At 37.6% G+C, this 21,812-nt stretch overlaps 1 protein-coding gene across 1 annotated transcript in view; it reads left to right on the forward strand.

Moving 5' to 3' along the window:
- Window positions 1-21,812, forward strand: part of IL1RAPL1 (interleukin 1 receptor accessory protein like 1) — a 670,884-nt gene that overhangs the window by 628,654 nt on the left and 20,418 nt on the right. The window contains exons 6-7 of the mRNA XM_086468817.1: window positions 12,740-12,872; window positions 14,808-14,953. Coding sequence (XP_086324943.1) covers window positions 12,740-12,872; window positions 14,808-14,953 — 279 coding nt within the window. The remainder of the gene's footprint in view (window positions 1-12,739; window positions 12,873-14,807; window positions 14,954-21,812) is intronic.

The following is a 21,812-nucleotide window of genomic DNA, read 5'->3' on the forward strand; positions in this document are numbered from 1 at the left end:
TGGCCTTCACAGCATTTTGGCATATCAAACATCTTAGATTTATAGCGATTCAGTGGAGATCTGCAAACTTAAAATGCCCTGGTCTTGAATATTGACAGTCATGTAGGGTATTTCACATCTGACCAGTGAAGCTGGAAGTCTGAATTTCCTGTGGGCTACAATTGTCATCTCAGAAGCAGCCTTTCTGTGCAACATGACTGGTATGACAGTGATCTTTCTGCATCCCTGGTCTTGAGATGGTCAACAAGGAGGCAAGCTAGAAGCTACAGCTTCAAGAAGCTCAAGCTGAAATTCCAAAGTCCACCTTTCCAGGCAGAAGGACATGGAAGAGTTTCCAAGATCATTGATGTGAAGCTTGCTAGCAGTAAAGCCTTGGGATCCCCAGCCCCAACTAAATTACTTTCCTTAACAGAGAGTTTTAAAACTCTCAGAACATAGGTGAGCCTAAGTCCAACAGGATTTCCAAGTCTCCTTCTGCAGCACTTGAATTCAGAGCCTGCAAGTCTTGGGAGAGATCCCATCATCTTGGCTTAACAGGCCAGCCTTGCTCTTGGGACTACCCTGGGCTAACAGCTCTGAGGTTCTATTCTATTCAAATTAAATAAACTAACAGACAGGAAAAAAATCCAAGAAAACAGAATGGCAAGTCCTTTTTATCATAAATCCTTTCTCCTGAAAACCTCTGCTTTTCCATCCCACTGTCTAAACTACAGAAACTTAATTCTATTGAACACAGTGTGCCCAATCTATGAATCATTCATTTATGGTCAATTCATAAAAAAACCTGTAAAAATTCTATGGAAGATATGGTTTTGTTCTTGTGTAACCAATCTAACAATTTGCCTTGGTAATTTTAAATAATCTATTGAGCTTTTCATGCTCCCACTTAGTAAAATTGTGAGCTAGTAGCTCTGCATTTTTTGTCTTTCTTAATGAAAATCTGGGGGTTTGTAGCTCTTTACACAAACAACAGCTTATTTGCAATGTCTCCCATGTCACCAAGACAAGTTTTTATTCATAAAAGTGATATTTGAGTAACTAATAGCTTTTTAATAGAAATATCTCTAAATTAACTTAAAAAGCAGATTTTTTTTTTTCTTCAAAGTCTTCATTTATGCAGAAAATGTCATGTCAACCTTTTCTTTTGCCTTTTCAACAAATGCTCTTTTCAAACTTACATTTCAGATTCATTCTAGTATGTAACGTGCTAATCATATTAGGAATGATTCATTTTATTCAGGTTGGCAAACTGCTTCTCCTAGCTAGTACTTATTTCTAACACCACTCTTAAACCTACAGCCGAAGTATCTTTCTCATGGATGAAGGAAAGTAGCTGCTGTCAGTAAGTTCTCCCACATCTCTTTTGCAGTGTTTTCTTTATTTTGTTGGGTCTTTCTTTCTTCCTGATCACTCCTCAGAAAAACTAATTTCATAGTTTTGATGATCTCATATGTTAGGGGCCTGGCAGGCTCCAGCATTCGTAACTTTATGTGCAAAGACAGAGGTGTGAGATCTATCTCCATGGGAGGTGCTGGCAATTGCAAGAGGTCTTTCAGGATGGGGAGGAGAGGGTGGGATGAGAAAGGGTGACTGTGGAAATATGGGGCAACAGGAGTGTTGTGGGCTCTTGTTTTGAGGAGAAAAAGCAATATCTTCCTCTTTCAGCTCAGCCTTTTACTGGAACCTGCTTTTCAGGTACTGCAGTATCACCTGGTAGGTACCAGCAGCCCTAAGAAGATGTCTTCTCATTACCATTGTCCACCTTCCCATATACACACCCTTGAAGAAGTCAGGTCCTAATCTCAACAGCAACAATCTTTTTCTGCTTCAGAGCTACTCCTTCCACACCATACTGACCTAAATATTAAAAATTGAAATAGCTTTTACAAGAATCCCTTATTGCAGTGTAAGGGTATACAACTCAGCAGGACATTTAGAAGTTACTGTTGTTCCCATTGAGTTAGCTTTTCTTTCACATTCATCAGGACAGATATTAGTTTTAGAGACTGACTCAGAGGAAATAGAAATGTTACAGAATCAGCCATCACATGTCATCTTATTACCTGCCTTGGACACCAGTGAAACACTTCCTGCCATCACAGTCTTGAAAAAAATCCTTGCTTCATCTTCAAATGACCACCTAGAGTAGAAACACTTTGCCTTTTTCCTTCTGCGTTTTATTATTTCTCCCTGTTTTATCATGCCTCTCAAATTCTCTTATTATGTAACACATGAACTTTATCATCTTGCACTACAAAGTGTTTTAGGAGAATGGTTTATATAAAGTAAAGTTTAATATACTTGTTATCCAATGCATTAAAAAAATACCAAACAACTCTGCCAAACTTTAGTCATAACTCTCCCTGATTATCCTGGAACCTGGAGAAAAGAAAAGATAGCAATTTGGGGGCAAAGCATTCAACTGGATAAGCTCACTTAGATGCTTTTTATCATACCAATAAATTTTCATCTTTTGACTTCTCAGATAAATGCACATGCTTTTGTTAAAAAGCACATTGCTGAACTTCTATCAGAAGGCTATTTTTTCTTATCTCCTAGCACTAATGAAACTGGTTACTAGTCCTGTTTTATATGTGCATCCTGTTGGAACAGACAGATTAATTGCCTACAGAGGACAGCTGCATGATCTTGCTTTTTATTATTGGCATTGTTGTAGTTTAAAGTCTGTCAACGTTTTCATCATAAATTAAAACTGTTTTCAGGGACTATGACACTCGTATCTAGACATTTGCCCTCCTACTATTGAATACTGTCAGGTACAGGATGCAGGGATAGTGGATCTTTGCTCTGATTCAGTATGGGTAGCTGTTTTACTCTTTCCTTGTTTTTGTGTTTGAAGATTAATAATCCCAAAATAACACTAATGTTTTAATTTTTTTTTTGTGAAAGAAGGAGAATTTTAAAGGGTTCCCCCCCTCCCCAACTGTTCACACTTCAGATAAACCATATGAAGTCATTTAAGATAAGTATGGATTTAAACTCCATTGAGAGTGTACACTATACATTTAGGAAATGAGATGTAATCATTCAATACATGCCTAAGGCCATTCAATTTGGGCTGTTTTATAAATAATACTCATTTTCATATGACTGCAATTCTAACACATTTTTATAGGGATATATTTAGATATCAAAGGACTGCAAGTAAACACTGTACTAAGCACTTTCTAGAAATCCATCATTGCTTTGTTAACAAGTAGTTTGTAACAGTACTTACAGATTATTGCATCAATAAGAATCAAAGCCTATAAGCTGCAATGGTATTCTTTAGACCTGAAGATGAGCTACATAGTGCAAGGGTTAACACACCCTCTTCTTCTTATCCGGACCTGGATGAAAATTCTAACTCCAAGCGACAAATGAAAAGGTGTTTTGCAAACTTACCCTGATCCCTCGTGGACAGATGTCCACATTAAAAAGCCATCATGCAGCTTGGGATGACTGGCAGCGTCAACCCTGGAGGGGTAGAGGACTGGGTGACCAGTGGGGCGGCTGCTCAGGGTGGCACCCTGCACCTCTGTGGAGAGCTGCACTGTCAGAGACACCAGCCTGCCACCTTCCTCCTTGCACAGTTTGTATCATAAATATTGCATAATGAATATTTGTCTCTGTTCCTGTAACCAGCAGCTGTTGTACCTTATATTTCTAGCGTCACTCAAACTCTGCTTTTAGTCTTTGCTTTGAGACCTGCAAAAACTGTTAAAAAACACAAACAACATTGTAGACAACGTTCTGCATTCCTGAGGCTTGAATGGAGCAAAGTGAAATTTTCCTTCACTTTCTTCTACTTTTAAGAAATTTCACAACTCCCATGCCTCTCACAGCACTTAGAAAATTAAAACAAAAATAACAGTGTTGGTGGGCATGCAGGAGGAGGAGGGTAGGTTGTGTAAATTGATCAGGAAATTCACAAATATGCTAGTAATGAGGATTGATACCCTGCTTGCTGACCTCAGGTATTTGACTTCAGATACAGGAGCTCTAAATCTCAGAAGTTTTGCTGGCAAGACCCTGTACACTGCATCTATGGAAATTACAACTAAAGCAGGATGAAGATGGACTAGAGAAATTAAACCCGTGTGGATGCTGTGAGGAGATAAATCATTTAAGCCTTGCGGTTGTCCAGACTTTCCAGTACTCAAGAATAACTCCTCTTGACAAAAGTGTGCAAGAAACCAAAATGATTTGATGATTAAATGTTCTTGAGAAGGAAGTTGTTTTGGAAGAGTCACATTTTATGATGCTCAGGACTGCACCTGCTTCAAACACAGATGGGAACATCAGGCTCTGCTTCTTCCTGTTGTACCTCCAGCCTGGCCAGCCCATTTTCCTGTCAAAGAGTGATAGCCAATGTAAAGCCAGCCCTTGAGCAGGTGTTGTTTAGGAGTATGCCAACAACTGTCTCCCACTTGCCTGTGTGGTGCAAGAACAGCTGCTATCTGTGGAGTAGGATGGAGGTTACAGGTCTTCACCTATCCCAAAATTAGAATGAGAAAGTTTCTGGGGCTGGGAGCAGTGGGCAGGCCCTGCCGTTGAGCAGAAGCTCTCATGTAGAGCGAGGACCTGGAGGGAGAAGGTGCTGTGTGGCCCAGGAGTGTGCAGTAGGAATCCTGCCTTTGGCCAACCCATTTTTTTCCTGTGGGAATTCTGCTTATAACACAGGTCCTCCACTCCACTTGTACACTCGCAGATTGGAAAGCAGAGTACAGCATTGAGAATTCAAGCTTGCCCGCATTTCTGTACTTTTTTTCCTTTAAAGACAGGTAACACAAATACAGTGCTAGTTGGATTCTTTTTATTCCATTGGTGACAGTTGGGCAGCTGCCCTCACTAGGTGTTGTTTATCAATATGCAGTTACATAGCAGTATATACTGAAAAAGCCTGTCTGCCTTTCATGTGGAAAGGAAGCTGATCAATAGTAGTAGATTCCATCACGTGTATGATCCAAGAGTATAACATATTTGTCATGGACAAGAAATTGAATTTCTCCGTTTGCATCTTTGTGAATGAGAGGGTTTTGTTTTCATGGATTTTGTTTCATGAGCTTCTTTGGAAAACAGGGCATTAATTCACACATGCAAGAGAAACAGAAAGACTACATGGTGTAATGACTGCAGTGTAAAAATGGAAAACTTAGTGCTGTTGGAAACAACATGCATTCACATTTTTATGCAATAGAAATACTTGATGTATTAGAACTTTTAAATTATATAAACAGATATTAGTCCATGTGATACTTAATTAAACAGCAAACATCAGCTATTTCTCTCCTGCTTTTCTAGGAGTTTCCCAAAACTTGACCCAGAGCAGGACTTCACAAGGCTAAAGTCACAAGAGGGTGTTCTGGGTGTCAGTATCTGCTGAGGGGCAGTGGCATCCCTGGGTGCGTGACCTACCTGCCTCGCTTTTGCATCACAGAGAGAGACCATAAGGAGTATGGTCCCCTTTATGGGAATCCTTTATGCAAAGAGAACTTCAGGCTGCTAGCTAAGCTTGTTTTCTTACCATGTAGCATCATTAAAATGCAAAACCCACAGCAACATATTCATAGAATCATAGAATCATACAATGGCTTAGCTTGGAAGGGACCCTAGAGATCTTCTAATCCAACCTCCCTGCCATGGGCAGGGGCACCTCTGAACTACACTAAGTTGCTCAAGGCCTCAGAGGTAGTACAGTTGAAAAAAGAATCCAGAAACAAAACACTGAACAATATTAAGTTATGCATGGTTTAAAGCTCCCAAATTGTAAGTCAGTAAGAGCTAAAAACCATGTAAAGTTTGACATTTAGAGTAACCGGGGTTTTTTTGGTTTTGGGTTGGTTTTGGTTTTTTTTCCATTGGAGATATTTTGTTACCTAGGATATTTTCTTGTGACGTATCTAAAAACAGCTAAGCTTTTAAAACAGAAGTTACTTTTTGGTCTGACAAAGAGGGCACAAGAAAAAAGTGTTTGAGAAATGCATTTGTCTAAAAAACCCCATGAGAAAATATAAGCTTTTAGAGTAAAAGTTAAGTCAAGCTTGTAAAACAATTGCAGTGACTTTTCTTTAGCAACTCTTGCTTTATGCTTGTGATAGTCGCTGTCTTCCACTCCAGTCTCTACTTCTGAAGAGGAAGGAATGAAAAATACTTGCTGGACAACTAATTTATCAGCCTGACATTACCATCTATCAGGAGAGGCCTGCTGCTAGGAAAATCAAGATTATTGGTTCAGGGATTTTGTTACCTCTTATGAAATGAAGGTTAGTTTAACAATATACATACCTGAGAGATGTTCTGGGCATTTTGAGCCCAAGTCCCATACATCACTTCTTTTTCTGTAGTATGCTGTGGTGATTGCTGTCTTCATTGACTCTCTCTCTGACAGTCCTGCTGCTAAAGAGTCCACGCAAAGCAGAAAGGATTTGAGTTTCTTTTCCTTCACAAACTGTGAAGCAGTCCAGCAAAAATTTTTAATATTCTTAGATTAATCTCAGTTCTTACCATGTATGTTTCAGCATAGAACCCTATTAAGTGTTGCAGACCCAAGTATCTCAGGGCTGATGTCAGGGAACATATAAGCAGCAACATACAGACACCTCCATTACGTGTCCTGCTGTTTAACTGTAATTCAGCAGCTGGAAGCCTGGCAGGGTAAAGGGCTTTTCATATGGCAGTGGACTATGAGTGGGAAATGAGGCTAGCCCTATGGTGAATAAGGGCTAGTTTCTTAGAAAAAAATAAAGAAAGAAAACTGTAATGAACGAGAATTAGGCATTTTTACAAATAATAACAAAAATCAGAAATTGAAGGAAGTAATTTTGTAACCTGTCCAATAAATATCGATATCTACCAGTTCAATGAAGGTTCAAAAGCTACAATTTCACTCTGATCTTGTTGCAAACCTTAGCTGATTTTTTTTTTTTTTTTTTTTTTTTTTTTTTTTTTTTTTTTTTTTGTGGAGGGATGGTTGTGTGTACTCTAAATTTACACATTTATGGGCTGAAGAACTTATTCAATATGTAATTCAGAGTCCCATGCAACCAACATTCTGCTCTGCAGCATAGCAAAATATGGACAGGTCTATTAATGAACAGATATAGCTGTAATCACTTTCAGCCACTTTGGATGATGCTCGCATGATAATATTTAGTGGAATGATAATACCCAGACCTTTCAAACCTACATCCGCTGAATTCAAAGTAGAGGGAATTTGCACATTGTATCTTCAAATCTGTATGGATGCAAGACCTGATGGCTTGCCAAAGACTTCACCACTCGATAATGAGACTAGAATTTATCAGTTCCCAGATTGCAGTTATATTTCAGAAAACAGCTTTTTTCTTTATTTTTTTTTTTTTAATTTGTCCTAACATGCTATATGTAACATGCAGCAAGACAGTTACGATCTCGTAGGAGAGTACAAGATATCAGGATGTGAAAATACGTATGTAAACTGGAGGGCAACATAGCAGTAGGTGATGCTTTGTGTAGGCAAGGGAGGAATCAAGAGCAATCTCTGCACTTAATCCTGCTCAGAGGGAAGACTTACAGATCCCGAGTATATGATCATACGGTCAAGGCTCATGACTCAGAACTATATGGTACCTTATTTTCATTTGTGGTTTGTTTTCCTTAATCATGTTTACAAGAAGGCTTTCCAGAACTGTTGAACTGCTTTAGGATGTGAGGCTTCTCTGAAAACATGAGCAGCTTCTACCTAACTGCCTGCTGGACTTGGCAGGTGACATTGGCAAAACAAGCGGGTTATTGACTTTGTGAGGAATTGCCACCTATCTGTCACACCTAGGAAGTTAACAGATTTTACATACCTCCACTTGGAAGACTGATATTTTGTCAGTACTTTTTCTCTAACGCGAATGGAAAGGATGGTATTTAATTCGTGTGTGAGAGATTTTGATTGTGTCTGCCTTGGCCTTTTATAATTTCATTTTGAAGTGTTAGCATTACAAATAAATGGCATACTTATAAGTATGTAGGTATTGCCTGTGTGTAAGTTTTATAATCGGTTTACATTCTGCAGTAAAAGAAAGTCCCATATTTCACTACTCTTAACATTTCCACTCTTTTGCCATCAATACTACTAGATGCTGAGTATGGCTCTCAAGCCCTTCACTTCCATAATACGTCTTTGAGGATTCTTCTAAAAAGAGGTTGCAGGAGATGTCTGATAATTGTCATTGCTTCCAACAAAAATAATTGTCCTACGCTGAAGAATCTGTCAAATCAAAGGCTAGAAGAGGTGCCAACAGTGTATGCTAACTTACGTAGCTAATGGTGTGAGTGTAATTTAGACTGCCCATACAAGATGACATTTCACTAACCACAAAACATTCACTATTTGCTAATTACAACTAGCAGATTCTTATCAGGCTGATGTTTTTAATTAGAGCGTATATTTTGACTTTTATTTTTAAAAAATGTTTCGAAGTTAGACAGTGCCCCCTCCTGGACATAGGCTCATTCCAGTAGTTTGTAAAGTGCCCCAAATGTTGCCAATTAGAGAAAATGTACACAAAAATAGTGCGTTGCTTTGCTGAAGTGGTTTGCTGGTTTCAAGGAAGTACACTTTGTTGTGGTCCCTCTTTGCATTCTACTCTACTTGAAAGCATATTGTCTAACAAAAATTGTTCTCAGTTTAGATGGCAAAGAGCTTTTGATTAATTTAACTTCAACCTAGTTGTCTAGAGTTGACAGTGCAACTTTCATCACAGTGAGGAGCAGAACCTTGTAGTGATATATATTCCCGTTTTTACAAAAAGCAGCTCAATAGAACAAAAGTATATTCATCTTCAGAAATGAGGACGATGGAGAAATATGCAGTTGAATCTTACTTTTAGGTTTTCTCTTACATGTCTTTATTGCATTATTTCACAATAAAAAAATTATAATTATACTGAGAAGCTGAAAGTGTCATTTTTCTCTTTTTCCTTTCTTGAGGTTGGTTTTTTTGTGGGTTGGGTTGTTTGGTTTTGTTTTTTTTTTTTGGGGGGGGGGAATAAGAACCCCAACACTATCAGTTTCACTTAATAATTCTAATCTCATGCCTTTAGACTTTTCCAGTGTCCATAAAAAAAGCGGTTTACCCAGGATGCAACTTGAGACAGAACATTCTCAAGATTTACAATATCTCACAGCAAAGGGGACAGAGAGCGAGAGATGGATTTCCCTAGTAGTTAATTTAAAATGTGTATTTAAATTCCTTCAAAGGTAGACTATGAAACTGTAATAATGCAGCATTTACAGGAAAATTTAAATTAATGGCACAGAAAGCATTACATATCCATTCATCAAACTTTATAGTTTTCAAATCACTTCTACAGTTTTTCTCAGCACAGAAAACACATGGAGAGAATAGTTCTGTAGGGTTAACTGTGAATGTTTTCTACTATTTGGCTGACAGGTTGTTTATACTTTAGCTTAAACATGAGGCAAAGCAGCTGTTATATTTATTTACTTAAATTTTGCATGCTTTCTAAAAATCTGCAGACTCCTTAAAAACAGACTGTCCATGCAGAGCAGCCGCTCTGCGTGCCAAGCGCCGCATCCTCTGACTGCTCACTTCGAAGGTGCACTTCTAGGGAAAATGCAGCCGATCCTACAGCATACACTCAGTCACATGAGCATAGCTCGGGAGTGGAGGTCAAGATGTGCTCCCAAAATACTCTGTCCACTCGTAATATTGCCCTTCAGTCAGCCATTGCCCATTACTTACCTGAGCCTGCAGCTGTGAGTGTCTCTGCTCCACCAAGTGAGCTCCACTGCAAAGAGCTGTGAGTGCTGGAGTAACAGACCTCCTCATTAATGGTCACAGTTGGTCATTAGCTGGTCACTGAATCTTTCTTGATGACCTGGTAATGAACTTCCCACTGGCTTATTGTGAACATTGGCCAAGGTAGACAGTACAGGTAATTTATAGCTGAACACCCAGCATGCTAATGGCCTTTGCTCAGCGACTGTGATCGGCACAGTACTACTGAGAAGCATTACATCCTTCCTAATTTATTTCTCAGGTGTAAATATTTCATGTTGAATGGAAACTTTGGATTCTGTGTTTAAAAATATCTTTATGTATTTTATTTAGGGGGGAAATTTCTTTAAGAATTTAATGAGGAAAAAAACCTTAATCTTACAAACTCCTCTTTCTGACATATTTTGCTCTTAACAAAAGATGTTTATTTTTAAAAAACAAACCTATGCATGTTAATATCCACATGTAAAAGGCTCAGAGGCCTTCACGGTGCAAAAATCAACTCTCAGTGGGTGCCTGTTAAGCTGCAGGAGCCTGGAGACCTTTGATGGTACAGCACCTGTGGTGCCTAATCTCTATGAATCATGGATGAGTTGTCCAGAAGCTACAGTCCCTCCAGCTGTGCTCTTGCCAGCTCTTAAAAGCTAAAAAATTTCAACCAGGCCTTGACTTCGTGGGAAAGCTCCAGAAAAAGCTCAAGAAGTGGCAGTGATGCATTAGGTAGCACTCTTCCCTCTAAGAATGGTAGATAATGTCATAGGGGTTATCCAATTATCACAGGAGCCTCCTTTTGCTTTAGATGTGCAGGTACCTTCTCCTGTTTTGAGAGTGATTCAGAATCCACCAATGCCGTGGTTGCTAGACATTTCACAGCCCTGAACGCGTGCTAGACTGGATGACTGTGGCCAAGATATACATAATTCTTTAAGGTTTTGTATTTTCATTTTCCCATGTTTGTGTGTCTTAATTATGATGCAAAACCAAAGTAAAAAAAAAAACAAAACAAAACCAGCTAGTTCATACCTGCTATGCGACTGCTGTAAGAAACTGGGTTTGCATCTTTTTATAATGTCTTGGGTGCAACTAGGAAGTTTATCATGTTTCACTACAGGTTCTCATGCACTTGACCCACATAAAGGGGTGTCCCAATGCTCATCTCATTGCCTGGAAATGGCTTCAAGATTGCAAAAATAAATCTCTCCAGTGCTTCCAAATGGCACTTCTTAAGCTGAGTAGAGATTGAGGAGGTGGGTTTCCAGGGAAGTGCCCTCATCATTGCTCCCTGGGGTGTGGAAACAGGAGCTGTGGCTGTCTTTAGATTTTTTGCCCTCTCACTGAAGATTTTCAGCTTACATTTGGTAACTTTGCTCTAAATGAGATGAGATTATCAAAATGTCTCGTTAGCTAGAGATTCATTTTCATACTTTTTGACTATGAATGAGCCTTTCCTCTCCATCTGAATTTCAAGTACTGGGATATTCCTGTCTTCTTAGCAGGCATTGCTGGCAATGGGTGTGGCACCAACCAAAAGTTTATGGAATGACTAAAAGGACTCAATTCTTAAACAGTTTGTGAAAGCAACATAGATGGTACTTGCCTCAATGTTGCACATTTTGATTACAGACTTTTAATTCTGCACCATTTATAGCATGGAGGTGAGAGTTCAAGTCTGACAGAGTTGTCGTGTGCTTTCACAGAAAAACTAAATCATTTCAGACAAATAAGACATTTATTTAATAATTACTAATCTTGTAATCAACATCCTGCATTTGTTTCCATACTAAAAAGTAAATAAGGTGTTCAAATATTAATGTCGTATGTTTGAGAAGGTCCAGGTCCTGACTGAAAGCAGTGTATTTTTAAGGAAATTAGTTGAACCCAGATGGACTTCTCATGTCATCTTGGTACAGAATGAAGTGTTAACAATACATCTTTTTTTTTTCCCCAGGTGCTGTGGTCAGTCAGCTTTAAAATCTTAAGATCAAAAATCAAAAGTGTAAATAAAGTATGAGTTTGGCCTCAGAAGTTATGTAATATAAACTTCATGAAAATGGGAGGAAAAAAGCACTCCTTAACTCACAACATTTCCTTGAATCACTGTGTAATTATCCACTAAAGAAATGCATATAGCAGTTTAGTAGAGTTGGTGCATGTTGAGACAAACATCTTTACAGCAGTGAATGCAAAGCACTGTTTTGCTCCCTATATGTGCTCTAGCTGAAACCCCAAAGCCAAGGGGTACCAACACAATGTAAGACCACACGATGAAAATAAAATAAAGTGAAAGCATATCACAATTTTAATTTTCACTATAATCATTAAATAAGTAATGCTGCACATATATAGAATTTCTGCTCCCTGCTGCACATACCTAATGGCTATTCCCATTCATACAGTGAGACGTGTCCCACAATGTACAGAGTGAGTTCACATGTGTTCTTTTCTCAAGTTTCAGTGTTTAATATTTTCCTGCTAAGATAATTTAGCAATGAGCACACTTCTGTCATCTACTGACTGTCCCTTGGAAATTATAACCTACAGGAATCTACTGGCCTCTTTGCAGCAACCATTTCAAAGCTGAACGAACACAGATGTAATTGCACATCTATTTTACCTAACCTTTATCTGTTTTCAGAGAAAACATGGAAATCTTTGGTTAAGTTAGCTCTTTTGGAAAACACATAGTCTTCCGTTTCCTTACCAAACACAGAAAGAATACAAAATTAAATCCTGTTCCTATGTAACATTGAATCTCATTTTTATTGTATTTATTTTCAGAAAATTTATTGAACGCTAATGACAAGATGAGTAGATACTTTTGGACATTTTCAACAGCAGCCGGAAACTGAGTGTGTCTACAGATATAACTATTTTCAAATAGAAAAAACCACAAGTGATTAAAAAATGAAACTTTTTTTTTACAAATTTAGAATTAACATGTTTTCTTACATTCTTTTGTAACAGGCAGTTCTGCTAATCTGACCTGCCGAGCTTTCTTTGGATATAGTGGAGATGTCAGTCCTTTAATCTACTGGATGAAAGGGGAGAAATTTATTGAAGATTTGGATGATAGTCGAGTCTGGGAAAGTGACATCAGGTAAAAGAAAAAACATTTTGTTTTTTCAGTCAATATCTTTTTTTGATAGTTAATGTAATACTTGTTATCACAGACTAACTCGGGAACACTGATTCCTGTTTTCACAACATCCATTCTTTACCTTTTCATCTACATCAGTAGAAAGCAGAAAAATGCACGCCTCAGACAGATCTGATGTTAGAAAGCTGCAAAAGCTCAATAGCTGCCCGACAAGTACGGTAGTGTTAACCAACTGGAATTTGCATAGTGACTTTTTCAAATTGTGGCAATGTACAATAACAAGCATTAAGACAGTTACTAAGATGAAATAAAGAAAAATAAATACATCCAAAAAAACCACCAGCTCAAAAAAAGTGTTGTAAAACATGGAGCCTTAAATGCATGCTGAAGTTGGCTTCTCTTTTGGAATGTTTTGATTTTTTTTCTTTAAGGAAAAAACTGAGTTTCCTGGGATGTTATCTGGCCTGTGAGAGCCAAGCATCTTGTTATGTGGGCTGCTTATATCTGCTGAAATACTTGTTTTAGAGAGGATCTGGCAATTCGCTTAATCTACTTTTACTGCTCCTAAAGTGCTGCCTCATTTGGAAATTAAGAAAAAAGTAATTTTATATTGGGAATTACAGGCTTCACATAGTGTACCAACTCCTATCCAATACGGAGTATCTACTTGGATCTGAAGATACTGTCTTTTCATTTATAATTCTATATGTGTGTATATCACTGTGCATATATGTCAAGGATAAACCTAGAAACGAAGGCAAATCTAAATGTGTGTTACAAAGGAAGCTAAATAATGACAGATGTGTTATCTATAGTGATTGTCTGTAACAGAACAAAATGAACTTATTTACACTTCACCTCTTAGACAGGAGTTTACTATCTCTTCAAAAGATACGAAGTCACGCTCATTTTCAGCTTAACCTTGGATTTCTTCAGTGTAACCAAAGTAATAGAGGCAATTCCTTTACCAAAATAAGAAGCCCACATAGACATTCAAGGTCATTTCCGTGTCCCCACATATAGGCAAAATGGAAGCATATTTCGCCCCAGTCTACTTCAAGTTTATTCTGTAAAGCTCAAGACCAATACACTAAATGGCACATGACAACCAGATCAGCTGTATTTCGCATCTAAAGCTTTTCCCAAGCCCTTCAGCCAGAGACCTGGCATTCTGAAGGCTGATAAAAAGGTGACAAAAACCTTGTTACAACTTTCTTGGTTTGTGGAGGAAGGAGTAGGAAGGCTGGTTTCCATTTCTTTTGTCAGGTGTGACTGAGGGAGCAGCATAGGGCAGTGTGTCATTTGCCTTGCCAGGTTTCTAAAACCACTGATGGGCATGCTAAGAGGTGAAGACCGCAATGTGAAGACAGGTAGTCTTATGCGGCAAGTCTTTTATGTATTGTCTATATGAACAAGTGGCATCTGGTATGCCAGTTCTTTCTACTGATTTATAATGCACAGTCAAATTTTATCATACATTCTATAAATAATTTTTCAGACCCAGGCATGAACTGTTTTGAATGACATGTTGAAGAGCCTCAGAAAGTGCACAAATAGTGTTTGGCCCAGAATCCTAGTGTGACCCTAAACCCCAAAATAGCTGTTTTAACTTTTCCTTCTTCTAACATTTCAAGACTTCACATACTACTGATCAGGGTCTCGATGAGAGTGTGCAACAATATGTTATCAGTGTGTGCATCATCCTGCTTAAAGAAGACAATTAACTGAAGCTCTCATTAACATTTACAAAGCCAAGCCTCCTCATTAGAAGCGAGGAAGAAAAGGGCATGTTATAATCTAATTAAGATTTCATCAAACCATAGCCAAATTTGAAGCCACAGAATTGTGGATTGTGAGTGGCATTATTATGTCATGATTATCTAATGCTCTGCTATGATACAAACAGAATAGCAGCGATGGTTGCTTTTTTCTTAGGGTTCTCAAGGAACATCTCGGTGAACAGGAGGTTTCCATCTCATTGATTCTTGATTCTGTGGAAGAGGCAGACCTGGGGAATTACTCGTGCTATGTTGAGAATGGAAATGGACGCCGACATGCCAGTATTCTTCTACATAAAAGAGGTAAATATGCAGCTTTGCTCCATGAGATGATACATTATAGGGGCGGGTGGTTTGTAGAGCTGTCTTCTGATGCAAGCATGAATTTTTGCTTCCTGAGATATTAATAGGCAATGATTTTTTTTTCCCCAGGCATTTGTACAACTTTCAAAATAAAACAAAGTTGTTTGTTAGCTATGGCTGTCACTAGGAAAAAAACAGTAACACCTTTTCAATTATATAAAAGATGCATTTAATAATAAATGAACTTTAAAACTAATAAAGGCTCAACAGAGAAAAAAATAGGAAGCCACAGGCAATTCAACTGTAACAATTTTCTGTAAGAAATAAAATCAAATAATACAAAAGCCAACAAAATACATTCCACTTCTATCAGAAATGCCACCTAAACCCCATGCCAGGGGAGTTCCTGCATAGCCTGACTGTGGACATTTTCCTTCTAACACATTTATTTAACACCAACATTTCTGTAGTGAAGTATCATGAGAGAAAGTTCTAAGGACCTTCCTGTTTCTAGTCACCACTCACATCCTGTGATTCCAGCCTTCCTAAAGGCCACAGCCATCTCCCATGGAGATAATTACAGAGAGGTGGACACTTTCTTGCAAAGTGAGGTATCCAGATCCACTTTGTTCGTTTTACCTCCCAGAGGGTGCTCCACATGCCTGGGCTTGACGCTCCCCATCCTCATGCAGCATCCCGCTGGTTTAAGAGATCAAAGAATAATCAGGAGCAGTGTCTGTACTTCACTGTCATTACTGTGCTTTTTTTAAAACTGTTTGTAAAGGTGAGCAAACCAGCTTCTTACTGTGGTGTTGAACTACTTGTGGCATCTCAATTTGTATCAAAGCAGTGATGTCTTCCCTAGTATTAGTCTTGTAGTATGCAAAGTCTTTCTAAGTTTAAAAGGAAACCATAAATCAAGATAGTGTGACTTATTTATACAAAAGTATTTTTGTACCTCCAAATAATTGAAGAGAAACAAGTTGTAGCCATTTTTCTGAACTCATGTCATTGCTTCTTAAGATATGTAGATGTAAATAACTAGATGTTCTTCTTAGCCTGGCATTTGCCGTATTTTCTTGAATTTACTGATATGGGAATTTAATTGAACCTCAACAATTTACCAGCTGGTAGTCATATACTCCTAATTCAGAGATGTTTGAACCCAGAGCGATAGCTTAACCCAACAAACACTGGAATCCAATGGCTTGCTTTTAATAATGAAATTAGTGCATGGTACACTGAAAATAAAGAAATTTTAAGGCTTAAATTACTTTAGAACCAATACTTAATTAACTGACATGCATTAAGTCACATGCTGATGGTGAGTCCTTATTTTCCTTTCCATACAAGCAGTAGCTCCAAGACTGACAACATATAAGTCTTTTCTGTGACCATCATCTTTTTAATCTAACAGTGTGCATGCATAAATTTTGCAAGGGTCTACTTCCCTTGCTTCCTTTCTTAGAGAAATGAGTGTGTCAAACGCACCACAGTATGTGGCCTCATGATGACATGCTTAAGAGGAAGTAATCTCAATATTTTGTTGCCCTTATAAATAGTAAAAAGCTAAAAACAGGAAAAACTTCCCTACATATTTTTTTTCCTTCTTTAGGTACAGATGAATCTGAAATTGTGGTTTGGAAACAAAATCTGTTGTGCCCTCAAAAACCAAAATGTACCTGATACAAGCCTTCTACGTACTTTCCATGTTGACAACTGTTTCAGTGAAATGATAAATTAACCATGACAGATAAAATCTGAGCTAGTCTCTCAGGTCTCCTAGGAAAAGGAGCTTTGCACTGCTTCCTTAGTCTCTTGTATATCACCATGACAACATTTCGTTCTCGTTCTAGGTTTGCTTGTTTAGATCCACGTTTAGTTTTCTGCTAAGAATGAGTTAGCTGTTTATTAATTTCTGATTATTGGCTTACTTAGAACAAGTGGGACTTAACAATTAGGTAAATTTGCTTCCTGAACGCCAACGCATTTGCAGAGGAATTAGTTTTGGTTGGTTTTCTAGTTAGTGATCTGTCTTTCCACAAAAATGCTGGATCTGGAATGTTCACTAGATACCTTAAAAAGAAATTATAATCCTTCTTAAACTTCATATGTGGTAAATTATCAGCAGAATCAGCAGGTACAGGAAAGCAGAAAGCTCTGCTACTGAACAAAGAGCGTTCTTGGGAAAAGAGGTATTTAGGGCTAAACGCTGCAGTGGGGATTCAAGCGCAAAATTTAAGCCTTTCAAACACCCTTGCAGCTGCCGCTTCACCGTGATCAATATATTGTCTGTAAACTTAAAGTTCCAGGAGGAGCTTTTGGATACGACTGCTATTACACAGGCCCTGAAAGGGCAAGAAGTTCAGAGTCTAAATCATCAGCAAAAACCTGGATGCATCTTCTTCACTCTTCCCACTGGGCAGCCCAGCAGGAACACACGCTCACCTCACAGGAAACACAAGCAGGGTCCATCTGATGGTGGTCCCCAGCACAGACCAGCACCTGGTATGTTCAGCCAGGGAGAGGGTTCTTCTGCTCTTTCCCTGATGTGGCACTGGAATTGAAAACCGTAGCCTCCCCTTTCTCAAGAGAAATTTCAGGAGGAGAGCAGAACACAGCTTCCCTGGGCTCCAGCACCATTTGTGCAGGAAAAGCATACCCAGTTTGGGCATCCAGCACCTGGAGAAAGCTGGGGCCCCTGTCACCTTCCTCTAGCAAAGATGCCAGTGCTCTGCATCTTGGGGAGGTGAGCCCCAATTTTCTTCTGAGCTTCTTTTACTTTCTGACTGCCAGTGAAGAAAATGTATGGTCTATGTTTTTGTGCAGCCAGCTAGCCATTTTTAGACTCCTAACTTTCCTCAAACGCTGTGTGTAGGGAGCATTTAACTCGGAGCTAAAGGCAGTAGAGGATTTTATGCATGACAATGCCAATACTGTTTCCTTTTCTGGCCCATTCCTACAAAATTTGTCCAAAAATAATGAGAAAAAGAGAGGGATCAGAACCTAGGAGATTTAACTTTCATTCCCTTCCTCCAACTGTTCACCAAAACCCTTTCACCTTTACAATAATCAAGTTATTTTCTCTTTTGTGTGAGAAGAAAAAAAATCTGTTTGTGATAATTGAAGGGTGATTTTGTTACTTATTAGTGATACCTGTCATCTATCATCTGTAGCAGTTGCAGGTTAATCTTCAGCCAGGTAGAAGAATCTTCTAGAAAGTGATTTTGTGAGTAGTACTGACAGCAGCTAAGCACAAATTTATTAACGACAGACGACATATTGCAGAAGTTATAAGGAGCAGATCACACACTGTAATTCTATTTTTTCCACAAGCTTTTTAATTCAAGAAGACAAGCCCATAGTCTATCAATGTAGTAGATAAAAATGTAGTGCATAAGAAGAAAGAATGCTCTTCTACAATGTTATGTATTGAAAAGGACGACTTTCATACTGGATCAAAGCCTTTGCAGAGTCATTTACTCATAGACTATGCTGAAAATACAGATTATTATCTAATTATGTGATTATTTTTGTGGAATTCCTTTTCTGCAAATCTGCAACTAAAACTCTAAAGCAAAAATACTCTCAAATTCTGTCTTGGCATTATTTTTTAAATGTTATTGATATTATTTTAAAAGCTAAATAATACACCTGTATTTTTCATGTGACAGACACCAGAACTAAGAGCAGGTAACATACTTCATGCATTTTTTTCAAAGTATCTCCTCCCCTTTCTTCACATTTTCTCAGTGCTATCTAATTTCCTGTCCCAGGTCTTTTTTATGTTTCGGGTTTGTTTTCCTCTGTCACAGGTGTTCTCAGTGGGCATATATGGGTCTTGTTGACTATAAGCTAATAAGAGATGATTAAAACTTTTTTTTCTATTGGGACAAAATAGGACTTGCACTAAAATATATTGTTTAGAAGAAGAGATATATTCTGTTTGAAATTGCCCACAGGAATATGTTTGAAAAAGAAACAGGTTCATATTTCCTATAGGAAATGCATCTTGAGGAAACCTACAAATAGGTAGGCATACTTTAAACTCATAATTTATTAATATATAAACATCATATTAATATTTCCTGTACAATTTAATAGCAAATTCTCAATAACAAATAATTCTGAATTTTCTTCATACAGTTATTAACAATAACGGAATTGTTGATGAGCACCTTAAATTAAAGTGTCATTCACATTATAGTGTATATCTGTTTTATTACTTAATGACTTGAATGTGTTAAGTTTTTTATCTTGTGAGCATTTTCAGTCACTAGGACACGATTTCACACAGTGCTAGTGATGAGTGACAATTGAGACTTAAAAGAGAAAAGTAACTACTTCTTTTCTAACTTCTGCAAAGAAGTCGCAGGTGTTATAGCTCCCTTTGCCATAAATCTCCACGATGGTTCTGAAATTTCTGAATGGGAGCTCATCATGTGAGATACAAGAGCAGTGAGTTTTATATTCCACTTTCTGTTAATTGGTTCTAGTTACCTGAATATTCCAGCAAATCTCTGAGTCTTGGTGGAAGCAAAACTGTTGTAAAACTGACGAATTTAGTTAGTTAAGACCTTATACATGTATAACTTCCAGTGTATAAAGCATTGGGGTTTTATTCTGACTGCAGGAAAAGCTTTTCCAAGTTCATCACCAGGTTTTAGAATTGAAGTTGAAATTATATTTGATTTGATGGGAATTGATTTTTTATCCCCCTATGGCCATTGAAGAAGCCTTCAGGTTGTCACTGTTGGACAGGGCAAAGGTTCAGTTGCCCAAGAGGTTCATTACACAGAGCCGAAAGTTGAATATTGCCTCCCTTCCTGTCCCAAACCTAGATGAAAGTGACTGGTTTTTTTACACTCATTCTCATCTAAAATCAGTAAATTTGTAGAATTCTAACCATGGCCTGACAGAAACTCTTCATTTTCTTAATCAGTAAGATTTTTCTCATCCTTTAGAAAATTGGACTAAGACATCTCGAGTAAAAAGGTTAGTCAGATTACTTAGCATATGCCTAAATCTAACTTTCCTCTGACAAAGTGTCAATCAAGTTGGTTTGTTTAAGATTCCCTTTTAAAATTTTAAGATTTTAAGATTCCTTTTAAAAACAGCTTTTATACCACTTTTATCAAAGCTCTTCTCTTTATAAAATGTCTAAGTGCAATTTTAACCTTGATTGGCAAGGATGAAAGTATTTTAAAATAAAATGTCACAAATTGTTCCCATAATCCATGCAGAGCTAAATTATTCATTAATGCTATCCTCAGAAAAAATGTAAACAGTATGTTTTATGATCTTACATCCTTAGAACTTGGTACTCCGTTTTTCCCCACATTTTAGCACCTCTCAGTGCCTCTTACATTCATTTCTTTCAGAAGATCTAAAAGAAGTAATTGTGTGGGCTGTCTGATTTCTGTAGTGCAATAAGCAAATAGAAGCTCTCCTAATCAGTAAGGTTTTAAGTCATACACAATTCATTTACTTGGGGAAGCTAACTAGAGATAAATGCAATTCCATACCATGACACTTTTTTCATTCAACGTAAAGTATTAACTACCTTTAAAAGTTCTGTATTTAAATGCAATAAACTTCAGTAACATTGCAGCATCTGTGGTTTTTTTCAACCTTATCCTCTTTTGAGCTAACATACTGTTGGAGATAGACAGTGTAATTATTCTCCTGCTGGGAACAGGTATCCCACATTTCTCAGAAGAAATAAAAATTCCATCAATAAGAATATACTTCTATTATAATAATTTACTATCTCTATTCTAATAACACTGGAAATTCAACAGCATCAAGGCTCAGATATGCTGCCTGCCATACTAATGAATAGGTTAACAAGATCCCTGTCTTTAATTTGCACACATGTATACGTATCTATCTATCTATCTATCTCATTCCAAACTTGACTAGTTCTTTTTCATAGATGAGTTGGAAATATATATTATATATTGATCTAAAAAAATAAAGTGAGATAAGTAGGTCTTAGTTGTAATAAATAAAATGAAACTACTGCATTGAAAGCCGTATTAAAAGCTGTAACTAAATTTAGCCACCTGAAGTCAACTCTGCAGACATCTACAGGAATGCATGGCCTATGCTGGCAGAAAGCATATACTTTGTGCTAGGAAATGATTTCATAATCAAGCTAATGAACATCTCAAATCTGTTTCTACTGGTATTAAAAATATTACTGTCCTACAATATCCATCAGTAGTTATTCACAGCAGTGTCCATAAAGCCATCTACATACCTTAAATACAAACAGATTTTGTTTGGCATGTTGAAACAAAACAAACAAAAAATCCTAAAAAAGTAGAGAATAGGTTTTATACATATATGTGCATATTGGATTTGTATATGCTGTATAAAGCTATGGTTTCATATGCTATACTTTAGAAAGATAAATTGTTTTACAGCCATGTCATAATAAATATTGTATTGAGTGGGGAAAAAAAATAGAAAAGAAGCACATACTTCTCCATTTTTAAACTGTGAGTATGGTTTTCTTTCTTCCTAACCTAAACTCTGCGTGCTTCTTACTGCTGATGTCTGAAATGAGACTCAGATGAACACTTCTGTGTTAGCCAGCCTCCTTCTTCCTTTAGAAGAAACACACACATTTATAACCAAAGTTCCATGTTATGACACATCAGTCTCGTGCTAGTTGTCAGTATCTGCCTTCTTTAGCTTCTCTCAGGTGTCATCACGAGAGCTTTAGTACCATATTCAACGTCTCCCTTCCAAATTATATACATTACCTTTAATTTAATAATTGAAGTCTATGAAAGTATACCTAGAGAAACTGAGAACTGTCTTTAACCAAACCTTGTAGCTTTGTGAGTTAAAT

Source organism: Leptosomus discolor, chromosome 1, assembly GCF_034619465.1.
Source record: "Leptosomus discolor isolate bLepDis1 chromosome 1, bLepDis1.hap2, whole genome shotgun sequence".
Lineage (NCBI taxonomy): Eukaryota > Metazoa > Chordata > Aves > Leptosomiformes > Leptosomidae > Leptosomus > Leptosomus discolor.